General features: G+C 39.1%; 1 protein-coding gene across 11 annotated transcripts in view; it reads left to right on the forward strand.

Annotated features, from left to right (window-relative positions):
• LOC132201308 (RNA-binding protein Musashi homolog Rbp6) overlaps window positions 1-23341 on the forward strand; it is a 205354-nt gene that overhangs the window by 110016 nt on the left and 71997 nt on the right. For all 11 annotated transcript variants that reach the window (XM_059627367.1, XM_059627377.1, XM_059627370.1 and 8 more), the window contains 2 exons: window positions 4947-5028; window positions 20813-20897. In XM_059627367.1, the coding sequence (XP_059483350.1) occupies window positions 4947-5028; window positions 20813-20897 (167 nt within the window). The remainder of the gene's footprint in view (window positions 1-4946; window positions 5029-20812; window positions 20898-23341) is intronic.

Below are 23341 nucleotides of genomic sequence, written 5' to 3' on the forward strand. Positions count from 1 at the left end.
TAATGTAATGGATAAAAACTATGATTGTCAAATAATTTTTCTTAGATGACATAAATCAAATAAATTCAAACCTATTGCATAAATTAGTTTTGAATGTAAATGATAAAGCATAAACGAAAGATAACAAATTGTCTCACAAATCACAATTTTTGAAATAAAATAATTCGGTTTGACGAGACGATTTTCGGCCATTTGAATGGTTTATAATTTTTATTGCTGGTGGTCGCTCGCGCGTGTTATCCACCTGATAAGCTTAAGCATTATACTTAAAATAATAATAACGCATAAAATTGAATTGCCTTCTTGCGTGCGCGGACGAACTGCACGCTAATTGGCCACGCCACTTTGCATTGCAAATCTCCACATCACATTCCACTTTGAATCTCAATTCATTGTCTGAGAATAATTTCGTTTAAAATACAAATTTTATTTCAAAATCTACATTATTTGCTAATAAAACAATTTTAATTTAAAAAAAAAATGCTTCAATTTTTATAGGAAGGAAGTCCATAAAAATACGTTTAAAACTAAATTAAAAAAAAAATATTAATCACATTGTTCTTTAATATTTTTTAAAACTTAAATTTGTTCCTTTAAATTATCCAGTCTTGCTAAAAAAAAACTTAAATTGATACATCTCGGAAAAACCCATTTATTTTGCCATATCTTCACTTTTGAGAGTTTTAAGCGATGCTCTTAATGGGTAATTATGCCAGAGATAATTTGAACCGCAAAGTGCAGTGAAATTTGCCAGCTGTGAAGGTTTGAATGCATTTGGTGGCGACCGCCGGAGAAACCGCAGAAGGGAGACTTGAGGTGGGCGTGTTGCCGAGTGCAAAATGCGCGCAATATTCGCAACTAAAAGCCGTCATTAGGTGCTGCGAAACTGCTTTTTATTAATCTAAGAGTGGAGGCGCTCGGTGCACAAATTCATCCGTTTAATAAATGCCTGCACATTACACGAGATTTAATTGTTCCCATGGAGCTTGTTCTCCTCCGCCGCCCGTTAACAGCAGCCAGCGAGTAGCACTCCTCCTTACTTGCCTGCCCGGACACGGAGGCGCCGCAACAACCTTCATTACTTACACCGTGCAGTGTGCACCAAATCCCCAGCTAACCGTTCCGCCGCCGCCGCCACTTAATTGCACGGGCTGCAAAATGAAAACCGACTCGTTTTATTATCCAAAATTTCACACAGTTGCATTTTCAAACTGCACCGCTGCGACATCAACTTCAAAGTTTATCCATTCAACTGTTCGCATTTCACTGGACTGCAGGGAGCGGAAATTTACTCTTGTCTGGGAAATACAATTTTTTGGAAAAGCAATTAATTTCTTTTTTGATGATGTCCAGACTAACAAAAACGTCTTTTATCGTAAAAAGCGTCTTTTTAAGCTTGGATTCCAATTAAAATAGTGCTATTTAGGTAATATTTTTATGAAAAATTTTTCTTTTTTGTGCAAAAAATAAAGGAGAAAACTTTTAGAAGAGACTAATTATTTTCAGCCAGCTCTGTCTTTGTTAGTGATGAAGAAAGCAAAAAACTTTTTCTTATTTCATATAATTTTCATTTGTTTCATCTCACGCTTTCAGCATCAGAATGCAAAGTTTCAAAATTTTACAACTTCAACTAATCAAAATGATCGAGTTAATAAACAACAAATACAAACAATAATGTAATTCAGCACAAAAGCTATAACTTTTACTATAAGCTTCCAACGAGAAATCAATAAAATTACAAGAAAAACTTTAAGAATTTTAATTTTTAACTGTCAGAAATTGTTGAAAAAATCTTTAAAATAATATTGAGGAGTGAAAATACATTTTGTCACATCTTTTATATCGGTGCTATTTTTTATAAGAAAGTTTTATTCTAGAATGAAATCATAGCTAGTCCTAGTTGACATTATTAATTCAATTGTGGAATTTCTGTGTGTGTGCAATCGTCAACCCTCGAGGGATTTCTGTCCTGCTTTGCGTTTAGCGTGGAGCGCACAAGGGAAAGTCCCCTTTGTCCGTGGTTTTGACCAAATGAAAAAGCTGCTCGCTTGCAACGCGCGTGCATTATGCAAAAGTTTTTTGAATTACGGTCTGCTTGTCTCTCGCTCTCTCGTTTGTCCGGCTCGCGGGTAATTTTTCCTCCACGGACCACTTGTGCACCCCTGTCGTAAAGCACCTTGTGTTTTAGTGCGCGCGCATTAACTTTGAGCCGCGCACTTAGTTTCATGTCCGCGCCCTCCAAACGCCAAGTTCTTGTACCTAAAAAATGTGGTTGGCAACAATCAAGAAAGATAAAAACTCACTTCACTATAATAAAAGTTATTAAGTTACAGAGAAATATGGAAACTCTTTTAAAATGGCCAAATATGATTGAATATTATATGAACTTTAAGGGTTAAATAATTTTAAGATCAGAAAATATAAATAATAATTATGTGAAATGTTACTACAATTTCAATGATTGAAAACAATTTTAAACTTTATTTAATTTAAAAGCTTTCTATGATCTGTAAATATTTGCAATATATATTTTGAAAATAGAAAAATCATATAAAGTAATGTGAGATGAAACTATATAAATATTCGAGAAAATCTTTCGTAAATAAATTACATACTAAATTTTATTGTTAAAGCACTATATTTTTTGTTCTTCATGGCTGAACCAGTTGATTATATAAATTAATAGGAAGTTTTTGATTAAAAATTCAATTCCGCGTCATTCCAAGTTGAATCCATTCAGAATTTGCAAAAAAAGAACGTGACGTTTCCGAGCAATTTGCTGACTGACCACCGGTTTGTCCAGCGCGCATAATGGGTGGCTGCTTAAAAAAGGTGAGCAGCAATTTGCGTCTCTATTGTGCGTCGGGCGGTAACGAGCCATTGATTGTTTTCCTCCGCTCTAATTCGAGTTCAGCGATTGCGTCCGCCGCGGTTTGACCTGCGGGCGGTCCCGCTCGAACACGGCAGCGGAACCTCCCGGGGCCACTCGACGCGACAACACACGCGGCTGCATCCGCCAACAAGGCTTTATCATCTCATTGTTGTAAATGGAGCAGCAATAGACAGGGTTGTCGCCCACCGGGCACGCTGCTTTGGTTCTAACGCAATTTGCAGACTTTCAAAAGCTCTTCTTACGAATCTCAAGCGACTTGTTTACTCAAGGTGCGGATCATGTCGAAATTTCAAAACAAGCTTTACCTTGTTGAAAAAAGTTGAGCAACAAAGAAATATTTCAGCTTCTGAAAATCTATTTTGAGCTTGTGTAACTTTTAAAATCCTACGAAATTGGGCTAAAATTATTGACTAACTATTTATATTACAAAACTCTTGGCCACTCACAGTGATTAAATTTTGCAATGTGGGCAAGTGAAGTGTGAGATTTTAAAGTTATCCTTTAATGTTTGTTTTAAATTTTCTTGATCGATATAATTTTGAATGAAAACTTTTCTGCGATATTTTTTTTTCAAAGATTGTCATTTTTGGAGTTTCCAATGAAATTTTTAATAATAGATTGTTGAGAAATTGTTCTTATATTGTTTTGATTTGTTATTCTCTCTCTCTTGTAATATTGAATTTATTTGAATTTTATTTGGGCAGAGAATGCCTGGTGAATTGGTGATTCAAACATCATCTGAAACTAAGCATTAAGAATAATTGGGATAATTAATAATACGTTGAAAAATTTTAAATCCATATTTTTTTCAAAAAATGAAAAAATAAAATATTAGAATATATTTTTATTCTGAATAAAACAATTCCAAAAGATCCAATTCCAGAATTAACTAAATAGAGAACTTAAAAATCGTGAAAAATATGTTTCTTTTATTTATTTTGTCGTCAGTCTACCTATTTTATTTCAAGTTGCGAACGGAACAATCCAATTGGGAATTATTTATATGTCTTGTATCAACGTCGATTCATTTTTCATCAATGATTTGTGGTGTTTTTTTTTTTACTTTTGCAAAAGCCAGAATTTGTTTAGAGTGGGTATAAAGGAATGTTTGAATGTGGGAGTTTGTACTTTCATCCGAGGCTGCTGGGCTGGGCTGCACGACCACGAGCGATTGTGGGATAAGGAAAGGTGGGCTTTGTATAAAACGCGCCATAAATAATGAATGAGCCGGGAATTATATCCGGCGGCTTTTTACTTTTCTGCGGCGTCCGACCGACTTTTTGCATAAAACACGCGCACACATTCCGCCGGCGAGAAGGACCATCCGCACACCACTTGATAAATTCATAAATGTGTGCGAGCGGCTGTAATATTTTATTATGTGTTGCGTCTGACATTTCCCCTCGGCTTTTATATGGCTCCCTGCAGGGCCCGTGTGTGTATGTTTGTACATTCAAGAAGGAAGAAAGAAAGAAAGAAAGAGAGCCACCTAGAGAAAGAACAATATCAGTACTTCTTCTTATTTCTCTTTCGTCGGTGGAGGAATATAAAAATTCCCTCTTCTTCGCAGCAAGATTTGCTCGCAGGAATAATAGAAAATTTTTTATTCATGCACACGGTGGTGGTGCGGAGGAGCGAAAGCCGGTTTACAAATCGCTTAAGTGTGTAGCTTGGCAATAACAATAAAGTTTGCAGCTTCAATTTTCACATAAGCTTGCATGTGAGTGAGCCCGCGAGAGCTCTGTGAAAATATACTACAACGGCAAAATTCGATCGTCCTATTTGTGGCGGCACACCAAACTTTTGCATATGATACTTCTTCCTATTCACTCTGAATAGATCTATTTGTAAAACTTTCTTTCTTTCATAATTTACAAGAAAGCGGTAGAAAGACAATCAATTCAAGAGGCAGACTTTGATTTTCCCTACAATAATTTTTAGTTTGAATTGAGAGGCTGATTTTTCAAAAGTTAAATTAAAAATATTTACTTGTTTTTTTTAATCAAATTTTGTAATACATGTTTAAATAAATAATTTTGTTTTTTGTTCGCAGAGAGCCTGAGAGAATACTTCAGCAAATACGGCGAAATCACCGAAGTGATGGTTATGAAAGACCCCACCACGCGCCGCTCCAGGTGAGTCCTTTATCTTTAGCGACCCTCGCCGTGATTAATCGGGGCAGGGTCGGCAGGGCGCGCTGCTCCTAATGCATTAGACCGCAGGGCGACGTGCGTCTACCCCGGCCAAAAATTACCACGCATTAATTCCGCAAGCACCTTTTTTTTCAAAATTGCAGCCTGCCCCCGGCAACACCTTTCTTGCGCTGCATAAAATATTAAAATTTTCTTTTCGATGGAGAGAGACGACACACGCGCTATTTTTATGTCATTTCCATGGAAATGAGACGCGATAAATTTTCAATTTATTCTCGGCTGCGTGCAACGAGGAAACGAGCTCTCCTACTCGAATACACTTTTTGTCCTTTTTTCGGCGCGCGAACGTTTTCCGATATTGCGACAGTATTTGTCCACAGCCTGAAATGTCCGCAGAACACCGTCCCTCACTCAAAATGCGTCAACATAATTTTTTATTCAGCTAGATTTTGAGTTTAATTTTTGTTTGTTATTTAGCTAATAATATATTGGAAAATATATTTTTTGGAGGGAAAAATTGCATTGTTGGACCAAAAGGAACGATTTTGCTTATTAAGCTTTAGAGAAAAAAAAATCTCGTCAGCCGAATTGAACACCTTGGATGACTGTTACAGATTTTATTAATTTTTTATTATCTCGGCCCGATAACTCGCAAACAGAGCAAACCAGCAACAGAGAGAAAGACGATTGTTTTCCGCTTTTGATAAGAAATTCATATCAAAATCGGATTTCTCTTAAAGTAATTTTTTATGACACCTTCAGACTCCGTATTGTCGTATTTAATTAAGTTCTTATCAACAATAAAATGAAATTTAAACACCATTGTTGTAATCTTTAGACGAGCCCTTGAGTCACTGCTGATATGCCATTTTTTTCATTGCATTGTTGGGCATGCAGTGCTGGCCCGAAGGGTTGGGAGCCCGCATGTGAGATGTCCAGGCCCCATGTGAGCCGGGTTCAAAACCCAGCTGGGCTGGCAAGGCAGGCCTTTTTAAATTTTTTTGTCGTCCATTGCAATTCGAAAACACGTTTGCAATAAAAAATATTGAAAATTAACTTAAAACTCACACTATATTTATTATAAAAAATTACAATTTTAGTGATAAAAAATTAGGGCTCTTAGGAGAGAAACATTGAATTGTTCAAATTATTGTCCAAAAAGCAACTTAACTTTCCGAAATCAAAAGTCCTCATCCGCTGCAGTGAGCCTCCTTATTGAATAAATTGGTATGATTTTGACACATTGATCAATGATAAACTTCCTGTTGATCAGTTTTATTTTAATTTTAACGTTAGCCATGCAAAATGAACTGATGATTTGCAACTCTCTATTTATTTCAGTCCTCAATTCTGCTAATTGCTTTTGATTCCTGGATTAATTTTTATCATTTGAAACGAGCTTTTTGTGTGCTTCACTCTTAGAATTTCATTTTTCATGGGGTTGGTCGTTCTCTCTCTCGCTCACGTAGAAGTTTCTCGCTTCCTCTGGGGAACGAAATCCAGGCTGGGCCGGCTGCCGAATTCCCAGGTAGCTCTCGGCCGCAGAAGGCATGAAATTTTAAAATCCCCCTCTCGCAATTAGGATTGCAGTGGCCGGCGGCGAGTAATTCATCTCGGGTCTCTCTCATCTCTTATGCAGGGCACATTTCCGCCTTCTTTCATTTCTCACTCTTCATTCTGGTACAACTTTCATGATTGTTTTTGTCACGGCCGCCATAAATCTCTGCGCGGCCCGCATCGGCGGCATATCAGTCGGTGAAAAATGCGGCCGATATATCATGCACGCCTGTTCGCTTTCTCTGCCAAGGAAAAAAGTGGCGGCGGCGCCCGGGCGGCGAATCCCGACCGGCGCCCAGGTGCCGCTCGCAGATATGCAACCGGAAACGCACTCCTTCTGCCCAAACACACACAATCAAATATTCCAGGCACACACGCGTACCAACTTTTCCATTCTTTGCCGTATCAAGAGAGAAGGAGATGCAGTTACACGTTTCTCCCTCTTTCTTTCTCTCCATCCAATTTCTACATCTTCAAACACTCGGCGCGAGTCGGAAAAAAGTGCCTTCCGCCGTCAAAGGCTGATCCGATCTGACAGATGGAGTTTTTTCTTTTTGTTTGTTTGCCGTTCTTACTTAGGCAAATCAGTACTTCTCTCGCGATTTATCAGAAATCTCTTTGAGCGAAAAAAAACTTGCTCCTCTCTCTTCAATTTCTTCAAATGGAAGAAACTCTTGATCTCCGCTCGGCTGCCTGGCAGTTTTTTCCCTTTCGTAAATCGTAAATTTAAACTAAGTTTTCGGGGCAACAAAATAAGGCGGAGGGTTTTGCGTGCCTCTCTCTTACTTACTTAGGGAATGCAATAACGTGGAAAGCGGGTCACACACATTCATTCGTTTGAGCTGCTCAAGAATTCTCTCATTTTAATACACCTCTCTCTGGCGGCGCCGTCGCGCAGGTAAAGTACTTTGCCGCACTGACTCTGTCACTCTTCTTGTCGCGCGCGCCACCAGAAAAAGCAAATAATTTCTCTGCAGTTGCAAAGAGCCGCCGCCTGCCATGCACTTCTCCGCACAAACATTAATTTTAATCAAAATTCCCCGTCTCGGTCTCTCGCGTGCAACGTAAAGTCTCATCTTGATTCCCGGCACCTGCTTTTTAATAAAGCTGAAAACACATTAGAATGCACGCGCCGCCGACCTAATGCAGCGCGTAGAGTTGTGTGCCTGTCCAACTTTTAGGAAATTAGTCGCAGAGCAAAAGCAGAAGTAAAAACGGGGGAGAAGAGAAAGAAAACAAAACTTTTCATCCGCACTCTCCAGAGATGAGATGGAGAATTTAGAGTAAAAGGTGTCCCAGTTTGCAGAAAGGTAAATCAAAAAGTTGGTTAACTTTGCTTGAATTAATATTTTCTTATGGAAAATTTTTAGAAATTCTCTGCCACTATTTCTAAATAAGATTGATTGTTTGCAAATAGTAAATTCAAATCTCTGCCTCGTCATTTTGAAGAGAGCGCTTGTAATTTATTCTAAAGTAGGCAACTCTCAAAACAATAATTCAACCAAAATGAGATTGAAAAATTTAAATGAAAAAAGAAAACAATTTTAAAATGTATTCAATTTGCTTTCAAATATAGACAGGAAAAAAATAAAATTATTGTTAATAATTCAGTGTTATAAATTTTGATACCTTTCCATGAAGAAAGTTTGCACGATTTTTGTATCAGGTTTTCTAATTATTTCCCGGCTGAAACAAAAAGCCATTATATGATTCGTTTTCCCCCCAACCGTTGTGTGTGTCGCCATGCAAAATAACGGGGCCATTAGTGGTGCTGCAGCTTTATGGAGTGGGAGTAGCGAAAGATGCGACCGGCGGCGAGTGCACAATGGCAGACTGCACGGCTCATTAGAGCAAAACTGCAGCGTGTATAATTAGCGGGGCTACTCTGCCATTACCCTATCGCAAAAGATATCCACACACACGGCGCGACGCGTGATTGAATCACCAGTGCCGCGCCTAATCGCCACTCTCCGCACAGAGGGCGGAGGGAGGGAGGGGGAGGCCATAATTCATAATAAACAGCTCTCAGCCGCACTTAATCTGCCGGTGCTGCTGCTGCTGCGCTGTGGCGATTATTAATCAACACTCACGGCCGCCTGATTTTGTGTCAATGCCTCTTTGCTTGATGCATGGCCGTTTGATAGAATTACAAACACCCTCGTTCTCTCTCTCTCTCTCTCTGTTTCAAAAGCGGCTAAAAAAATACTCTACAGCACCGGCCGGCGGTGGTAAATGGTAAAGAGCGACCGCTTAATTATTCATGCGTTCGGCAAAACGACGCCCGGCTTTCCAGAATTGGGGCAATTTCCGCTTTTCCACCTGCAAAGCGCATTCCTCCGAAAACTGTTGGCCGTAAAAAGTTCAGGTCTTTATGTAAATTTTTATTGGCTCGGCAGAATTTCAAAATTCACTAAAATTATCATTTTAATACTGAAATAAGTCGATTTTGTTCAATTTTTTAATAATAATAACCAAAGGCAATTTTTACTACGAAAATATTTTCAAGGGGAAAATTAATAAAAGCGAAAAAAGGCGCGCCTCTTGCATCAAGAAGTAATTTGCATACAAATTTCTTCACACGCCGCGGCAACATTGTTTTATTAATAAATCGAGGGAATTTGCTTAATCTAGGCGGGCTTGGGAGGGCTGCTTTTAACTTAATGTTTCTTTTTATTACGGGCTAAACAATGGCTGTGCCGAGGGAAGAAGGGCTGAATGAGTGATGGTGGTTGCGCCGACAAAGGAGCAAGACGTATTTATCCAAAGTGCTAGTGTGATTTATACTCGCCCGCCCGCCCGCCCGCCCGCTCAAGTGTCAGTGCGCGGTTAAACAAATGAAGGGCACAATTTCAAATTTAAAGGCCCTTTTCTCCTTCCAGCTTCCTCTCGAGAAAATCGATCTTTGTTTTACGCGTCGTGCGTTGCAAACCAATTTGCTGCCGTAAAACACGGATCGCACTTTTGCTTCATTCCTCCGGCATCTTTTATGTCTCTTTTGAGCAAAAGCTACACGATATTGACTTGTTTCACAGAGGATGTAAGAAATTGACAAATTGTCACAATTCCAGATCTGTCTTTATTTCATTTCAATTCTTCAATGGAATGAAAAAAAAACATTTGATTTTTTTTCATCTTTCTGTGGCAATTTCAATTGTATCATAAAATTTTTATTGTACTTAATACTCGGTATGATTTCTTTACTTTTAAATTTGTTCGCCTTTTTGCATTTAAATCATGGCTTCCACTTAGTGAACTTAACCAAAAGTTTTTATCTAAGTATTTTCTAAAAAATATCTTATATTATTGCCATTAAGTTTGTACTTATCACGTTTTTCCTCGTCAGAAATCGGTTTTTCTTTGAAATTTGGGTTCAAAAAATCTGTTAAGGAGATTCGTGTCGCACTCGTAAAATATTTGGATCCATATGTGATTCTGGTCGGCAGTTGATTTTTTATTTTTTCATTTCAATTTTCCCATCTCTGGCCGCCTTCGATGTGCGTATTAAAGGCTGCACGGTCTGCTCACAACATAAAGTTTTTACGGTCAAATAATGCTGAATAGGGATAAGTTTTATTTTCGTGTGGCCGCGCACTCACGACAAAATAACAAAATTTATACAGTGCTGAATTAAACGGGTTTTATTTCGTCAACGCACACAGCTGCTGGTGGCAAAAATTCGGGCGCGGCAGCACTTTGGCGTCTCCTCGGAGCAAGACAAGTGGCGCTGAAAGATCCGCCGCTGAGCTTTTTCCGGCCTGATTGATTGATTTATTTTGCTGCTCTGCTCTTTTCTCTCTTTCTGTGTGTGTATGTGAGCGAGAGATGTGTGTGAAGAGAGAGAGGAAAAGGGAGTGAGTGCGGTCGACTCTCTTTTTTCCGTCTTTTCAACGCAAGCCTCGATGGATGGGTGGATGGATGGTCCTCTCAAAAGAACCATTGAAAAACGAACGGGTTTATTACGTTTTGTCTTTGTGTCCGCCAACTCTGATTTTCATTCTTCGCTCCCTCTAATTGAAAGCAGTTTTCCATTTCAAAAGGTTGAAAGATTTAGCGGAAAGCCTAAAAGTCGATAAATCTAAAAATAAAAATCTAGTGAAAAATTTAAATGTTTAAACCAATTTGCATATTTTTTTCCAAGGTATGCCGTCGGAGTTTTCCTTATTATGTTTTTGTCTGGTCTGCTTGTTTTCTTTGCACGTTTTTGTGTTAAGAAAACAATGCGAGTTTTTTTTCGTTCTTGCATGTTCGTTTGCGCCTTGAGCTCATTATCCGGCTCTGCTTTTTGGCGGACGTTTTTTCTGCTGGTTGTTATCCCGCCGAGCCAGCGAAAGCGCATTCTTTAATTACCTCAACTAAAGCGAAAAAAGTTGCCGCGAGTCGGAAAAAAGAAAAGTCGCTGGCAGATGTGACAGCCGCTTGCAATCTTTTAATCTATTCCTTTCGTCCTTTAATTCAATTTAATGCTGCGGGAGAAGGAAAACACCTCCCCTGCTTGCTGGCACGGGATATTAAACGCGTCCTAATTTCGAATTCCCTCTCGCTCACAATTTTTATCTCTTTCTGCTCTCCTTGGGTATCCCTTTGCAAAGGGAAAGCAGCAGCACCCGGCCAATATAAACTTTGCAAACTCTATTCAAAGCGTGATTTATGGATTCCACATGCAGAGCGTGCGGAAAAATTTTTAATCCAATTTCCTCCGCTCTCTCCCTTTGTTACACCTTGAGTTTACGCTTGAATTATTAAAACACCGGTCGGTCTGCCTGCCTGCCTGGCGACAAAAAGCGAGAGAACTTTTCCTCTCCACTTTTCCGCCGCCTTTTGATTCAATTAAACAGCCCGCCCTCTGATTGCGGATTAACCGACTCTCCCCAAATCCGCTTTTTATCAAGAAACAATCCCCCGGCTTCGAATTTCTTAAAAACTTCTCGAGCTCTATTGATTTGTCTCTGCAGAGCAAACTTTGCTTTTTCCACACCTTCCTCAAAGTGTTTCAAATCAAATGAGGCCCTGCGATAATTTTTTTCTAACCTTAAAACTTTGGGTCGAAACGCAAAAGTGTGGGGTAATTTATTTCCCGTTTTTCTGCTGCTGGAAGGGTGAAATTTTGCGATGATTCATTAGGGTGCACGTGTGAATTCGCCTGAGAGAGAACGAGAACTTTGTCGATACTTCATATTAGCGCAGAGCAGAGTGCGAATTGAAAAATTTATGGCTCGAGGCAATTATTGAGCGAGCGAGCGAGCCATTTTTCCTTCTGCCCATTTTTTTTTTACATTTATTTTTCTCGGGCAGGTGCTTTACGGGGTGGTCAAGTATTTGGGAAACAAAACACGTGCCCGCTCGGCGCCATTAATCACCCGGCGCCCTCTGCTTTGTTACCTGCCGCTCTCTCACACGCTTAAGGTAGACACACTCACATACTCCATTTCGGCGCAAATAAATTCGATTGGATTCTTGGCGCGAAATGAGAAAAGGCGGCGAGGAATTTGAAAGGCGCGAAACTGATCTGGAAAATTGGAAAGTTGCACCGAAGGAACACACAAAGGGATCTCTTTTTTTCTTCTTTCTCCGGCCGGTTTTGTGAACAGAGAGAAAAGTTTCCCAACTTTTGTGGCCATTGTTGCTGTGCGGCCGGAAATAATAGCGACTAGCTCTGGCGCGTGTGTCGCTGCCGGGAATCGAGATTGGCTGAAAACTAATTTGCGAACGCGAATTTGAATGATTGGAATCAATTTCGCTACTTTTGCGCCGCCGGCCCGCAAACAATAACTGATGACCGACGAAGGCATTCAATATCCAACGCTCGCTTTTTACGGTCACTCGTCATTTTGTATGGGTGGATCGGGAGGCAACTTGGTTCAACGCGAACAACGTCCCTAACAAAGCGCACGACCCTCCGGTGACTCGTTCAAAACAACATAAGTTAATTAAAAATTTCAATAAAATGCAATGTTTTTGTTATTTAACACGAGGTTTCAAAAATACCATCAGTTTCATGTTGGATATTTTTATTTATTTAAAATAAACGGTGTTAACAATTGAATTAATTTTGCATTAATTGAACTTCCTCTCAGAACCTTGAAGAAAATAATTGCGGCATCAACAATTTTAAATTGCATTTAATTTAATAAAAAAAATAATGAAAATTAAAATGTAGCAAACGTTTATTTTAGTTTCCACCTAAAAAACTGCACTGTAGAAGAGATCTAAAATTGATTGAAAGCAAAAGCTGTCATGGTTGTTATAAACTGGATGGCCATCACGATGACGCAAGCAATTGAGCAAATGTGGATGTTGCTGCCAGTGGCTGTCGGAAGAATTTGTTACAGTTCCAAATATAATCATTGCACAGCAAACTCACTTTGAAAAACGTAGCAATTTGTTGCGGTAGTCATCAGGAAGGGTGCAATTACGATGGCCACTTTTGTCTTTCGGCCCGTCTGCAATTTGAATTAAGATTCTCTTGTCTGTGATATTAAGGAAGAAAAATTTCTTACTGTTCGTGTCCTTCTCTTGTAAAACTGAAAGATCATCGTCTCAAGGACGAGAATGGTCAGGCTTGCCATGATAACCCACGGCAGATCGCAGTCCGCAGCCAACGTCAAAAGGGCAATCATTGGGGCAGTCATGGCCATGGTGATCATTGTCTTAGAGAATGCGGTGATTAATCGGCGCCAGTTCAGCTGCAAATTTCTAGATTATTTATCAAAAACTTGGATAAACAAATAACCAACCTGAGGCATTTTGGCAAAAATTCTTTGCTTTTCTTGACAATGGCAGATCAAATAAATCAACAGTTTATGTCGTAGCAATGAGAATTTGATCTAGAAAAATTCGATTGTTGGGTGCAAGAATGACCTTTTTAAACAGTAATTTCAATATATTTAAATTTTTAGAGTGTTGATTTCTTTTATGCATGTCGGATTATGGCTGGATCTTTGTAAATTTTTTAATTGAGAATAAAAATCAGGGCACTAAATAGACTTTTTACTTCTTTGTGAAAAATGAATTTTTTTAGATTTAAAATACTTTGTGCGTTTTTTCTTCTCTGTCAATTTTGAATCAGTCCCGGCATCAATAAACAAATTAAAACCTTCGTTGATTTGATTTTTCTTGTATCAAATAATTAAAAATTAATTTAATAAAAAAAAATGTCTTGTGCTCAGAAACAACTTTGCCCAAGTAAATTTCAATTCCTAAATCTTAAACATGAGCCATTCTGCATCTTAAAAAATAAGTGTGAAACGTTGATAAGTAGGACCTTGCAATTTTTTGTCCATAAAAACGTAAAATTGCATATATTTTTAGAGGATTTTCACATACTAACAATAAGTTAAAAGTACAGTGTTAAAATGATAATAAAAAAGACAAAAAAGATATGAAATAATTGACGAAAGGGGTGATTTTAAACTGTTTGGTTGTGCATTTTTAAAGTAATGAAGCATTTCCAGCGAGAGTAAATTTGCCTTTTTAGTGGAAAAAGTTGGTGTGTTTTTGGCTGAACGAGTCGCGTTATTTCCGGGCTAATTGCGCAGCGGAAGCGGCTTGTGTCGCTTAGGCCTGCAGGCGGTCGGACCAGGGCTGCACGTTGGGGAACATTTGCTCCCTGCGCGCACAAACCCAGCGAGAGTCCAGGCCGCACACACGTGCATACTTTACAAAGAGAGGGAGAAGAGAAAAAGCTCTTCGTGTTATTAATGCCTTCCTCTTCCTGGCGCCGCAAAACGGCATTATTGTTTTTGATAAACGGCCGCCGAAATTATACCTGCGCGCGAATTCTGTGTCAATAATTCCAGTGAAACTTTGGTGTTTGCCGAGAGCAAAGTGGAAAACGAGTTTGCTCTTCTGCAAAAGCGAGAAAGGTGCCAACCAATTTGGCTAATTTCTCTCAAAACGTTAATTTTCCGACAAACTTCGTGTCAAAAGTTGACGCAAATGTTTGCTGCTTTAAAGTCACACATTTCCGCCTCTACAAGTTGCAAACATAATGTGTTTTGCTAAAATAAAAAACTGGTTTGAATTTACTCGAATTCGTGATCAGAGGAAAATATTATTTGTGGCAAATCCGGGTGGCAGTAAAATGCAGAGGGTGTGCGAAATTGGCGCTCTCTCTCTCTCCGGCGGCGCAAATTGCAAACACGAGTCTGTTTGAGCAAACGGCGCACGTCCGCTCTGAATGACAGGGTAATCATCGGCCGCCCTCTTGTAAACACGCCCTGATATCGTTGCTGCACTGGCAGGTGCGACCTCCAATATATTGAGAACCGAATTCACTGGAAGATTCTTTTTTTGAAAAATTGATCGTTCAATCGGGCTAATGAGACGGCTTTTATTAAGAGGGGGCTTCTGCTCTTCTTCTTAAGGAGAGTTTTCGACCTGCTTTTTGTCACTCGGCCCTGCCAATAACAAAGCTGTCCTGAATGATTGATCACCTTTAGAGACTTGCTCTCTCTTGCTTTTGGGCGCCAAGGAGAAGCTGCGAAAAAACGATGGCGGTAGTGAGTGTCGGGACTATACTTTTCCCTCCCAATTCTCGTAAATCCACATCGAATTTTTATGTAATTGTGCGCCTCGCAGCCCAAAGGAACAGTTGTAAAAAGCTTCGTGTACCGCTCGCAGACGCATAAAATAGCAAAAAGATATCTGGCCGGGCGATCAATTTCTGCCAATAACCGTTTTGGAAGAAATTAAGCCCACTGCCAGCAGCCCCACGTCTCTCTTGCTCCGCTCGGCCCGACGCTCGGTCGGTGTATTGAAATCTTTTTCAATATCTGCAAGCACTTAGCGTAATGAAAACTCTTTCTGATGCCCTTTCGGTTGCTCCTTGCTCTCCTCCGCCCTCGCTCCCAAGCTGCCGCTTTTTGTTCCCTCAATATGGATGCGATCAAAATATTTATGGAAAAACACACACGCGCTAGCTCTCGGCTGGTGGAAACGAATCACCAAATCAGTCCGGAAAAACTTTTTTGTTTTGATTATTTGGCAAATTGCTATTTATTGATCAATTTATTCAATTAAGAAATTGCCATTTCCAGTCAGTCTATTCAGCCAAGAATAAGCGCCTATTTGCATAAGTTTATTTTTAAAATTGGTCAAAATTAAATTTTAACTTGTGAAATATTAGTTAAATTTTGGCCAAAATTTGGGTTCTTCTAAGCTATCGACGATTCTATTAAGGTGTATTATATAATAATTTTATTTGTTTGTTAATTTTTACCTGTTTTTTAAGATAACATAGCATGTCAAACTAAAATTTTAAATGATTTTAAAATTTTTTTCCCTCCAAGTACTAAGCCTGAACACTGAAGGAATTGAAACAAAAAATTATTTATTACATAATAAATATCTACCATTATTTCAACTGTTTTCATTTGACTATTTATGTGCATTGGAGTTGTCAATATTTCCTAGGTTTTGAAAAAACTGAAGATTTGCAACGCGTACAAACAATTTCATAACAATTTCATAATTTTGCCAAATTTGGTCTTGTTTTAGGAAACTGTACAAATATAGAGACATTGTTAATCTTTTTGTAATTCATTTTGATTGTTTACCTTACATTTATTTGTATACATAAATTATATTCACTTTTTAACTGTTTATAATATCTAGAAAATATGCAACATTAACTAAGATAGATTTTACAATTCTGTTGGTTGCATGAAAGTCATTAAACAAATAAGAGATGATTAATATAAATTGTTACAAAATTTATTATGCTGATAAAGCTATAAAAAAATTATTGGAACACGTGCAGCTTTTAATTAAATCAACAAGGAGCTTACCAATAAAGTGATGGGAAAGAAAAGTTGTAGGGTGTGTCAGAATAATAAAATTTATATTCCTCGACCCGACGTCTTGCAGATAAAAGAATCAATCTGGGATCGATTCGTGCCGGCAAATAAAGCAAGCAAGGTATGATCTCGCGTTCTCACAATACGGACGGTTGCAGCAGCGAGAAAAAAGAGCGGAGAGTTATGCTCCCCATCTATCCATCCATCGCACGGCGGGCGGAGAGAGGAGGAGATATAAATATATTTATTAAAGTTGGGGCGTATAAGTAGCGGTGGCACGGCGCGCGCAGTAAACCCTGCGATTGAATGGAAAAGTTGCCCGTGTCAGCTTTTCTTTTGCAACTATTGATATATAGCACCGAGTGTATCTGAAAGGGAGCGCGCGCAAGAATGTTGTTTTATATTTATCCGGCTGGTAATCCGCCAGTGATTCTTCTCTTTCTCCTCTTTCACTATACCTGCACACAAAAAACGTGTTTTCGCTGCACAAATTCGCGAATTCCTCTTTTGGCGGTGCAAACACGACAGAAATTTTTTAATTTGCCTGTCAGCAAAATATTACACACGCGGTGCGACAAAGAATCCTCGTGCATTATTCCTGTGGGCCAAGTGGGAGGAGCGAAATTTCACTCTGACGGTGGCAAAAGAAAATTGCGGAAAATTGCACAAATTTTTGTCGTTGCCCCCGTGAGATGGAAAATTCTTTTGCAACGGAGATAAAGTGAATTCTCTATCTCTCAAATATGCCACGCGCTTTCACTTAAGGTGGATTGAGTGTGATGAAACCTGGCATGTAATAATGTCTTGGAAATTATTTAGATTGTGGAAAGAATTGAAATATAATATTTTGAGCTTCAATATTGTTTATTTTTCCACGTCAAAGCCAAGTTTTAAAGCAAATATAATTTATTGTAACGCTTCAAATATTAATCGCAAATATTTTAATCAAAAATTTTATCTGTTATTTCGTGCAATGTATTCCATGCATTCTATCCGCCTTGATGCAAAACTTTTTAATATTTTTTCCAAACCAAAATTCAAATTCAGACGCTATTTTTGGTTTCGCGGGAGAATTAATCCGTTCCATCCGGCTGCACAATCGCAGTGGCACACAGATTATCTGCTCGTTGTGTGTGTCAGAAGTGAAATTGTTATATTATTAATTAAATTTAAGTTGGGCATTTAATCTCGTCAAGTGCACGGCACAAAGTTTGAAATGTGTTTCATGCCGTGACTGCCGGGCCGGGGATAATGCCTGGAGAGAGAGAGATACAAGGGCTGAATATGTGCAGCGGCCCAGATGAGCAACTGCTGCTGCTACTCAAAGAGAGAACAATGCATAGATCATAATCATCATCAGCTCGCCCGTGCACTGCAGCTTTTGCCTAATGGATGCCAACAATGGATCATACAAAAGACGCGCCTGCTTGAGCATTTATTATCGTGTATTGTGCAGCTGCGCGCCGCCGCCTTTGTTCCCTCATCGCCATCGCGCGCCGATCCGCTGCCTAGATTTAATTAGAAACGCTCCTCGTTCCCCCCGATCTGTGAATTAGGTGCGAATCCCCTCTCCATCAACTATCGAAATGCTTCCGAGATCGAAATATCTCCTCGCTCGACACTTGTGACAACTTGACTTTTGTTTTTCTGCCTGTCAATAAACTCCTGGAATCAATTTTTCATGCCTCCCCACTGCGGGTCCAAAGCCGATTCCACGATTTAGTTTCAAAATAATAACAATTTTACTAAAATGTATCACGAAGCATTCTCTGCAAAATACATCATTCATAATTTCATTATTACAATTTGATCATTTACAAGAGAGTAAACAACAGAACGAAAATAAAATGACGATGACAGAATTGAAAAAAACAAACATTGATTTATGTTTACACTCCAAATAAAAGGGATAGATCAATTTAAAAAATCATGCTAAACAAATATTAACTTAAACATTGCTGTACACTTTTGAGCTGAAATTGGCAGGTTTATTATTGGTTTTGCTGTTAAGTCCTCTGCCCTTTTTCAAATGTCTGCTACTCTTGAATTTTATGAATTTTGAAACTTCCTTAAGTTGATAAAATCTAGAAAATCATCAAAATCTTTTTGAACAAATTTATATCATGATCTAATACAATTTTTATTTTCTGAAAGTCTTTACCCCCTTTAATATTCATTAATATGGTAGCAAAAATTGACCTCAATAAAATATAAAAGAGATTTCAAAGCGGTTTGAGATTAACTTTTCTCTGCGAATCGAGCCAAGTTCCTCGAGGAGACGTTTTAATTTCCCCACTGCAATGAAGAAAAAGTAAGTGCAGACGGCGCAGTATATATTTCCACTTTTTATATCTTGGGATCGGCAGCAATTAGTTCTCCGTTCGTTTCCTATAGAAAAAGAGCAGCTGCGGCACATCGGATTAAGAAAATATTGCTCTTTGATTCAATTATACGGAGAGTTTTAACTGAATTTCGCGATAAAGAATGCACTGTAAGCGGCACAATTTATATTGGCGGTGGCAAAGAGGGAAGAAAGCTGCTCACATTACAAAGTGCGCCGGTCTATTGTTTTAAAATACAGAGAAGCTTTTTGTGTGTAGGGCGCCGACGTCAACCCTATTCGTTATGTTCGCAAGTAGCCTGCAGAAGCAGCTTGTTATGGATAGAAATAGCTCGGGTTCACTTGTCTCGAACGAAATTGGATTTTATGGCCTTTACACCATCCTGCTTTCCAACTCACTCACCCCTTCCTTCCTTGCAACCCCAATCTGCTCCTTAGCCCTAATCTCTTTCTCTCTTGCGCTGACCTTCGCAGGACATGCAGAAACTTTGTTTTCCTGAAACCGAAAATCCTGAACTCGGATTTCAATTTAATTACTAAAAAGTAGAACGGCTTTTGTGGTCAACTCAGTAGTTGCAATTAAGATTTTGGCGAGTGTTGGGATGGTTTTTGGAAAAGCAATAAATCTCGGCCGTTAAGTCTGCCCGGGGCAAAATGAGAAGGTTGTTGGGCAGCACGGGAATGAAATTAAGCCTTTCGGCGCAATCTCCTCCCTCGTTTTTTGCGGTTTTCCGTGATAAATCGGCGCCAAAGGTTTTTGTCTCGTTCCATCATCCAGGGACAAACGCTCGCATTCGTTCGTCAGCAGCCAATTTCCGTCGGTCGGCTTGCATTGCAGCCATCGTTGTTGCAATTTTAATCAACGGCCAATAATCGAGTAGGAAATTAAGCCGAACGAAAAACCGATTTGAGTCGATTAATTGGCAAATAATTTGACACCTGCGTGTGCGAAATTTTCGCCAAACCCCTAGCGAGAGCTAATGGAATGCGCGTGAAACCGCACCAAAGTTGGTTTTTTGAACGAACTGGGGCAAAAAATTTTACTCTCTGCCAAAATTATTTGTGGTTCTGCGAATAACTGCGAATAACCAGAATTGGCTGCATTAAAATTATTTTGCTTTTTTCAACCTCCATTTTTTTTTTAACAAGTTTTTTATACATTAAATACACACAGTGAAGATGAATTTTAAATTATGTAAATCAATAGCAAATAAATTAAATTGAAATTTATTTCTAAAAAAGGAAAACATGAGTTTAATTTAATTTAAAATTAATAACATGGTTTATAAATTACACCATAATTGTTTCTTAAAATGATTTTTTTCTCTCAAATAAATATTAAATGACTTTACTTGTTTAAAAATATTTCAATAAATGGATCAATATAAATTGAAATATTTTTGTTCAGTATGACTGAAGTTGAAAGTTTCCATCCACGCTTATGTACAGAAAAAATGAGCTTTGCAAATCCAACTGCTTATCGTTCAACCGCTTATTGAAAAAAAGAAAAGCTTGTATGAATAAATTGAGGCTGGCGAAAGCGGCGGGATATTTATGCGCGGGGGCGCGACGTGTCAAGATTCGCCGCCGCGAATTAGGCCCGGAGGCGCGTGCCGGCCGAGTGGAGAGCGTTTTATTTATGAGAGGAGCCGCTCGCTCTCTCGTCGGTATTAATGGAAACGTGATTGTTGCCATAAATCACAACTGCAAAGTAGTTTGCCTCCCCCGAGAGCGAGAACATCTTCACAGACGTGGGTCAGCAGCAGGGGTCACGTGCGTTCACCTCCTCCATCCTTTCTTCCAACTCTAATTTTTTAGATTCCCGCTTTTCTTTGATGCGTTGAAAATTGTACAAGATTTTACCTCGTAAACTCGGCTCGCAAAGGGAGGTTGCGCGCAATATCTTAAAATTTGATCAAATTGGTTCTAAACTCGCTCCGCCGTCCCGGCCAGAAATCACTCGGCTGAGCAGTCAAAGCCCGTCTGCTGATGATGAGCAAAGAGAAATTTCCTCCCTTTTCTTCTTGTTTTTATTTTGAACGAAATCTGATCGACTTGTTTTTGTGTGTTGCAGGGGTTTTGGATTTCTAACCTTCGCAGACCCTTCTAGCGTAGACAAGGTCTTAGCTCAAGGCACGCACGAGTTGGACGGAAAGAAGGTAAGTCGCAAAAAGCTAACATATTGAATTTTTTAAATTTTTTATGAGGAAGGATCATTTTGTATTACACTCCAGAAATATATTTGAATGGCATGATTGCAGCTTTAATTTTTGTGAACTTTTTATAATGAATGGTGAATTTTTGAAATTACCCTCACTGATCACTCATATAAACTCAAATATATAAACGCTGATTTTCATTATTAATTGAACTTTTAATCTTTGGATTCTTGGAAATTTAGTGGTGAGAGGCAATTTTAAATTGTTTATAAAGTTCAGCATTAGAATTGTTTTAAAACCGCTGTTCCGTGGCACGCACTATGCATCATTCCGGTTTTTTAATGCGCAAAGAATTTAATATAATCAAGTGGTCGAGGGAATTAAACAAGAGCTGAAATTAAGTGGGTTGTGGTGCAGCAATTTTGCATTATGACGCGCCGGGAGGAGACCACACGGCACTAAATCTGCTTGATGAGATTTACAATTCTCGCCGGAATATCAAAACACACAGCGGCTAATGTAAATTGCAGGTCGGCCGACGGATTGATGGCGAGGGAGCGGAGCAAAAAATCCACGTATATACTCTCGAGAGACTAAGTGCTGCACAAAATGCATCCAGCCTCTTGCCTGCCTGCATTTTTCTCTCTCTCTCTCTCGCCAGTGTAATTTCGCATGTCTCGTCGCACTGCGCGAGTGCTGCCGACCGGAATTAATCGCACGTTTTATCCAACGCGAGCAAGAGAGAAAAGAGTGGTTTAAAAATAAACTCACAGACTGAATTCGAGGAAGAGTTGTTCAAAAATTACAAAAAATGTTTTTTAATAATTTAATTTGTAAAATAATAACTTGCCATTGTTTATCAATTTTAACTTGGTAGTGAAAGCAAAAAAAGTTCTAGCTGCGAGGAATAAATGCCAATTTCCTATTAGACGATTTAAGTCAACATTTGCCGATGGTTTTATTATCAGATCCGATTTTCTGAGGATTCCAGCACGACTTTATTGTAAGCAAACAAAAGTATTGTTGCGGTCACAAGTCAAACAAAAGCAGTCGATCTAATCCCTGACAATCAATTTTTCTGCCGCATCTGAGGTCACGTTCAAGTGGCGGAAAGGATTTGCGAGTCGATCGCTCCGTGAAATAAAACAACAAAATGTTCTGCCCGAAAATAATTGGTGGCGTTTTCGAGCAGAGGGACAGTATCAAAGTGCGCTCTCCGAGAGAGTAAAAGAGTTCATTTGAAAGTCTTTGACGGCGGAGGAAGGAGGAATGAATGCGTGCAACGACGCGAACGGGAAAAGGACTAGCAGTCGAACAAAAGGAAAAGGAAAATAAAAGGGCCCGTTCGCAGGCTGTAATATGAAAATGGTGCCTGCATACTAATACTCGGCGCTGAAAAGAGGGAAAGAAAGAAAGGAGCTCACTTGCTGCTGTCGTCAATATGGAATTTATACAGATTGGCTCTTGGCGGCGGCGGGGGAGAAATGCAAATCGCGAGAATGAATAAGAAATCCCGGCCTGCCTTTCTTCTTGGCCTCGCGCGCGCGGTAATCGCCGAGAATTTTAATGACTCCTTCAAACGCCAGAGCCAGCACCGAGAATCAATATGTGTGAATTAATTAATATCGCTCAGCCCAACGCCGATCAGATCCTTTGTTTGATCTGAACTTTGTAATGGCCGAAATTAATCTTCCAAAAGTCTTACGTAGAAGCTTTCAACGTTAGTCAAAATCTATTTTTTAGCCTTAAAGGGAAAACATCTTTTGATGTATGATAAAGTTTAAAAATAATATCATACTTTTATGGGACTTGCAATTAGTCAGGAAAAAATATAATCACAAGGAAAAAAATAGAATTGATAAAAAATTGAGATGCTGGGAGTGGTAAAAAAACGTGGATTTTCAGCAAACTGATTTTATTAATTTTATTAAAAAAAAAATTAAATTTCCACTACGATTTATAAATTTTTGGTTTATTTGTACTTTGTAGAGCTTTGAATTTTGATCAGAATTTCACTTCCCGTATAAGATTTTGTTTTCTGTTTGTATTCGATTAAAACAAATTTGTTTTATATCTCATGCAATCAAACGAGATTCACTGTTGACAAAGCGGTATGGCATACCCGCGGCGTCATCGTTCTCCCACTTTTTTGCAAAAGCGGATCGTCGTTCTCTCGCGAATTACTTGGGAAGTCGTTTGTTGATTTATTGGCAGCCAATTATCCTGCTGTTGGTCGGTTATTTTCCTTTTGCCCCCGGTCTGACCCGAGCGGGCAAACAGACTGAAAATAAAAGCGGTGGCAGCACACCCATCCATTTTATTGATGTCGTAAAATGACAAGCTATAAGTCAATGATTATCAGCCGACTTAACTGACTCGCCTGCCCGCTATCTGCAGCTTTATAATAATAATGGTAATGGCACGCGGCGGCGTCTCCGTCTTCC

Source organism: Neocloeon triangulifer, unplaced genomic scaffold (assembly GCF_031216515.1).
Source record: "Neocloeon triangulifer isolate White Clay Creek 2 clone unplaced genomic scaffold, ASM3121651v1 ptg000014l, whole genome shotgun sequence".
Lineage (NCBI taxonomy): Eukaryota > Metazoa > Arthropoda > Insecta > Ephemeroptera > Baetidae > Neocloeon > Neocloeon triangulifer.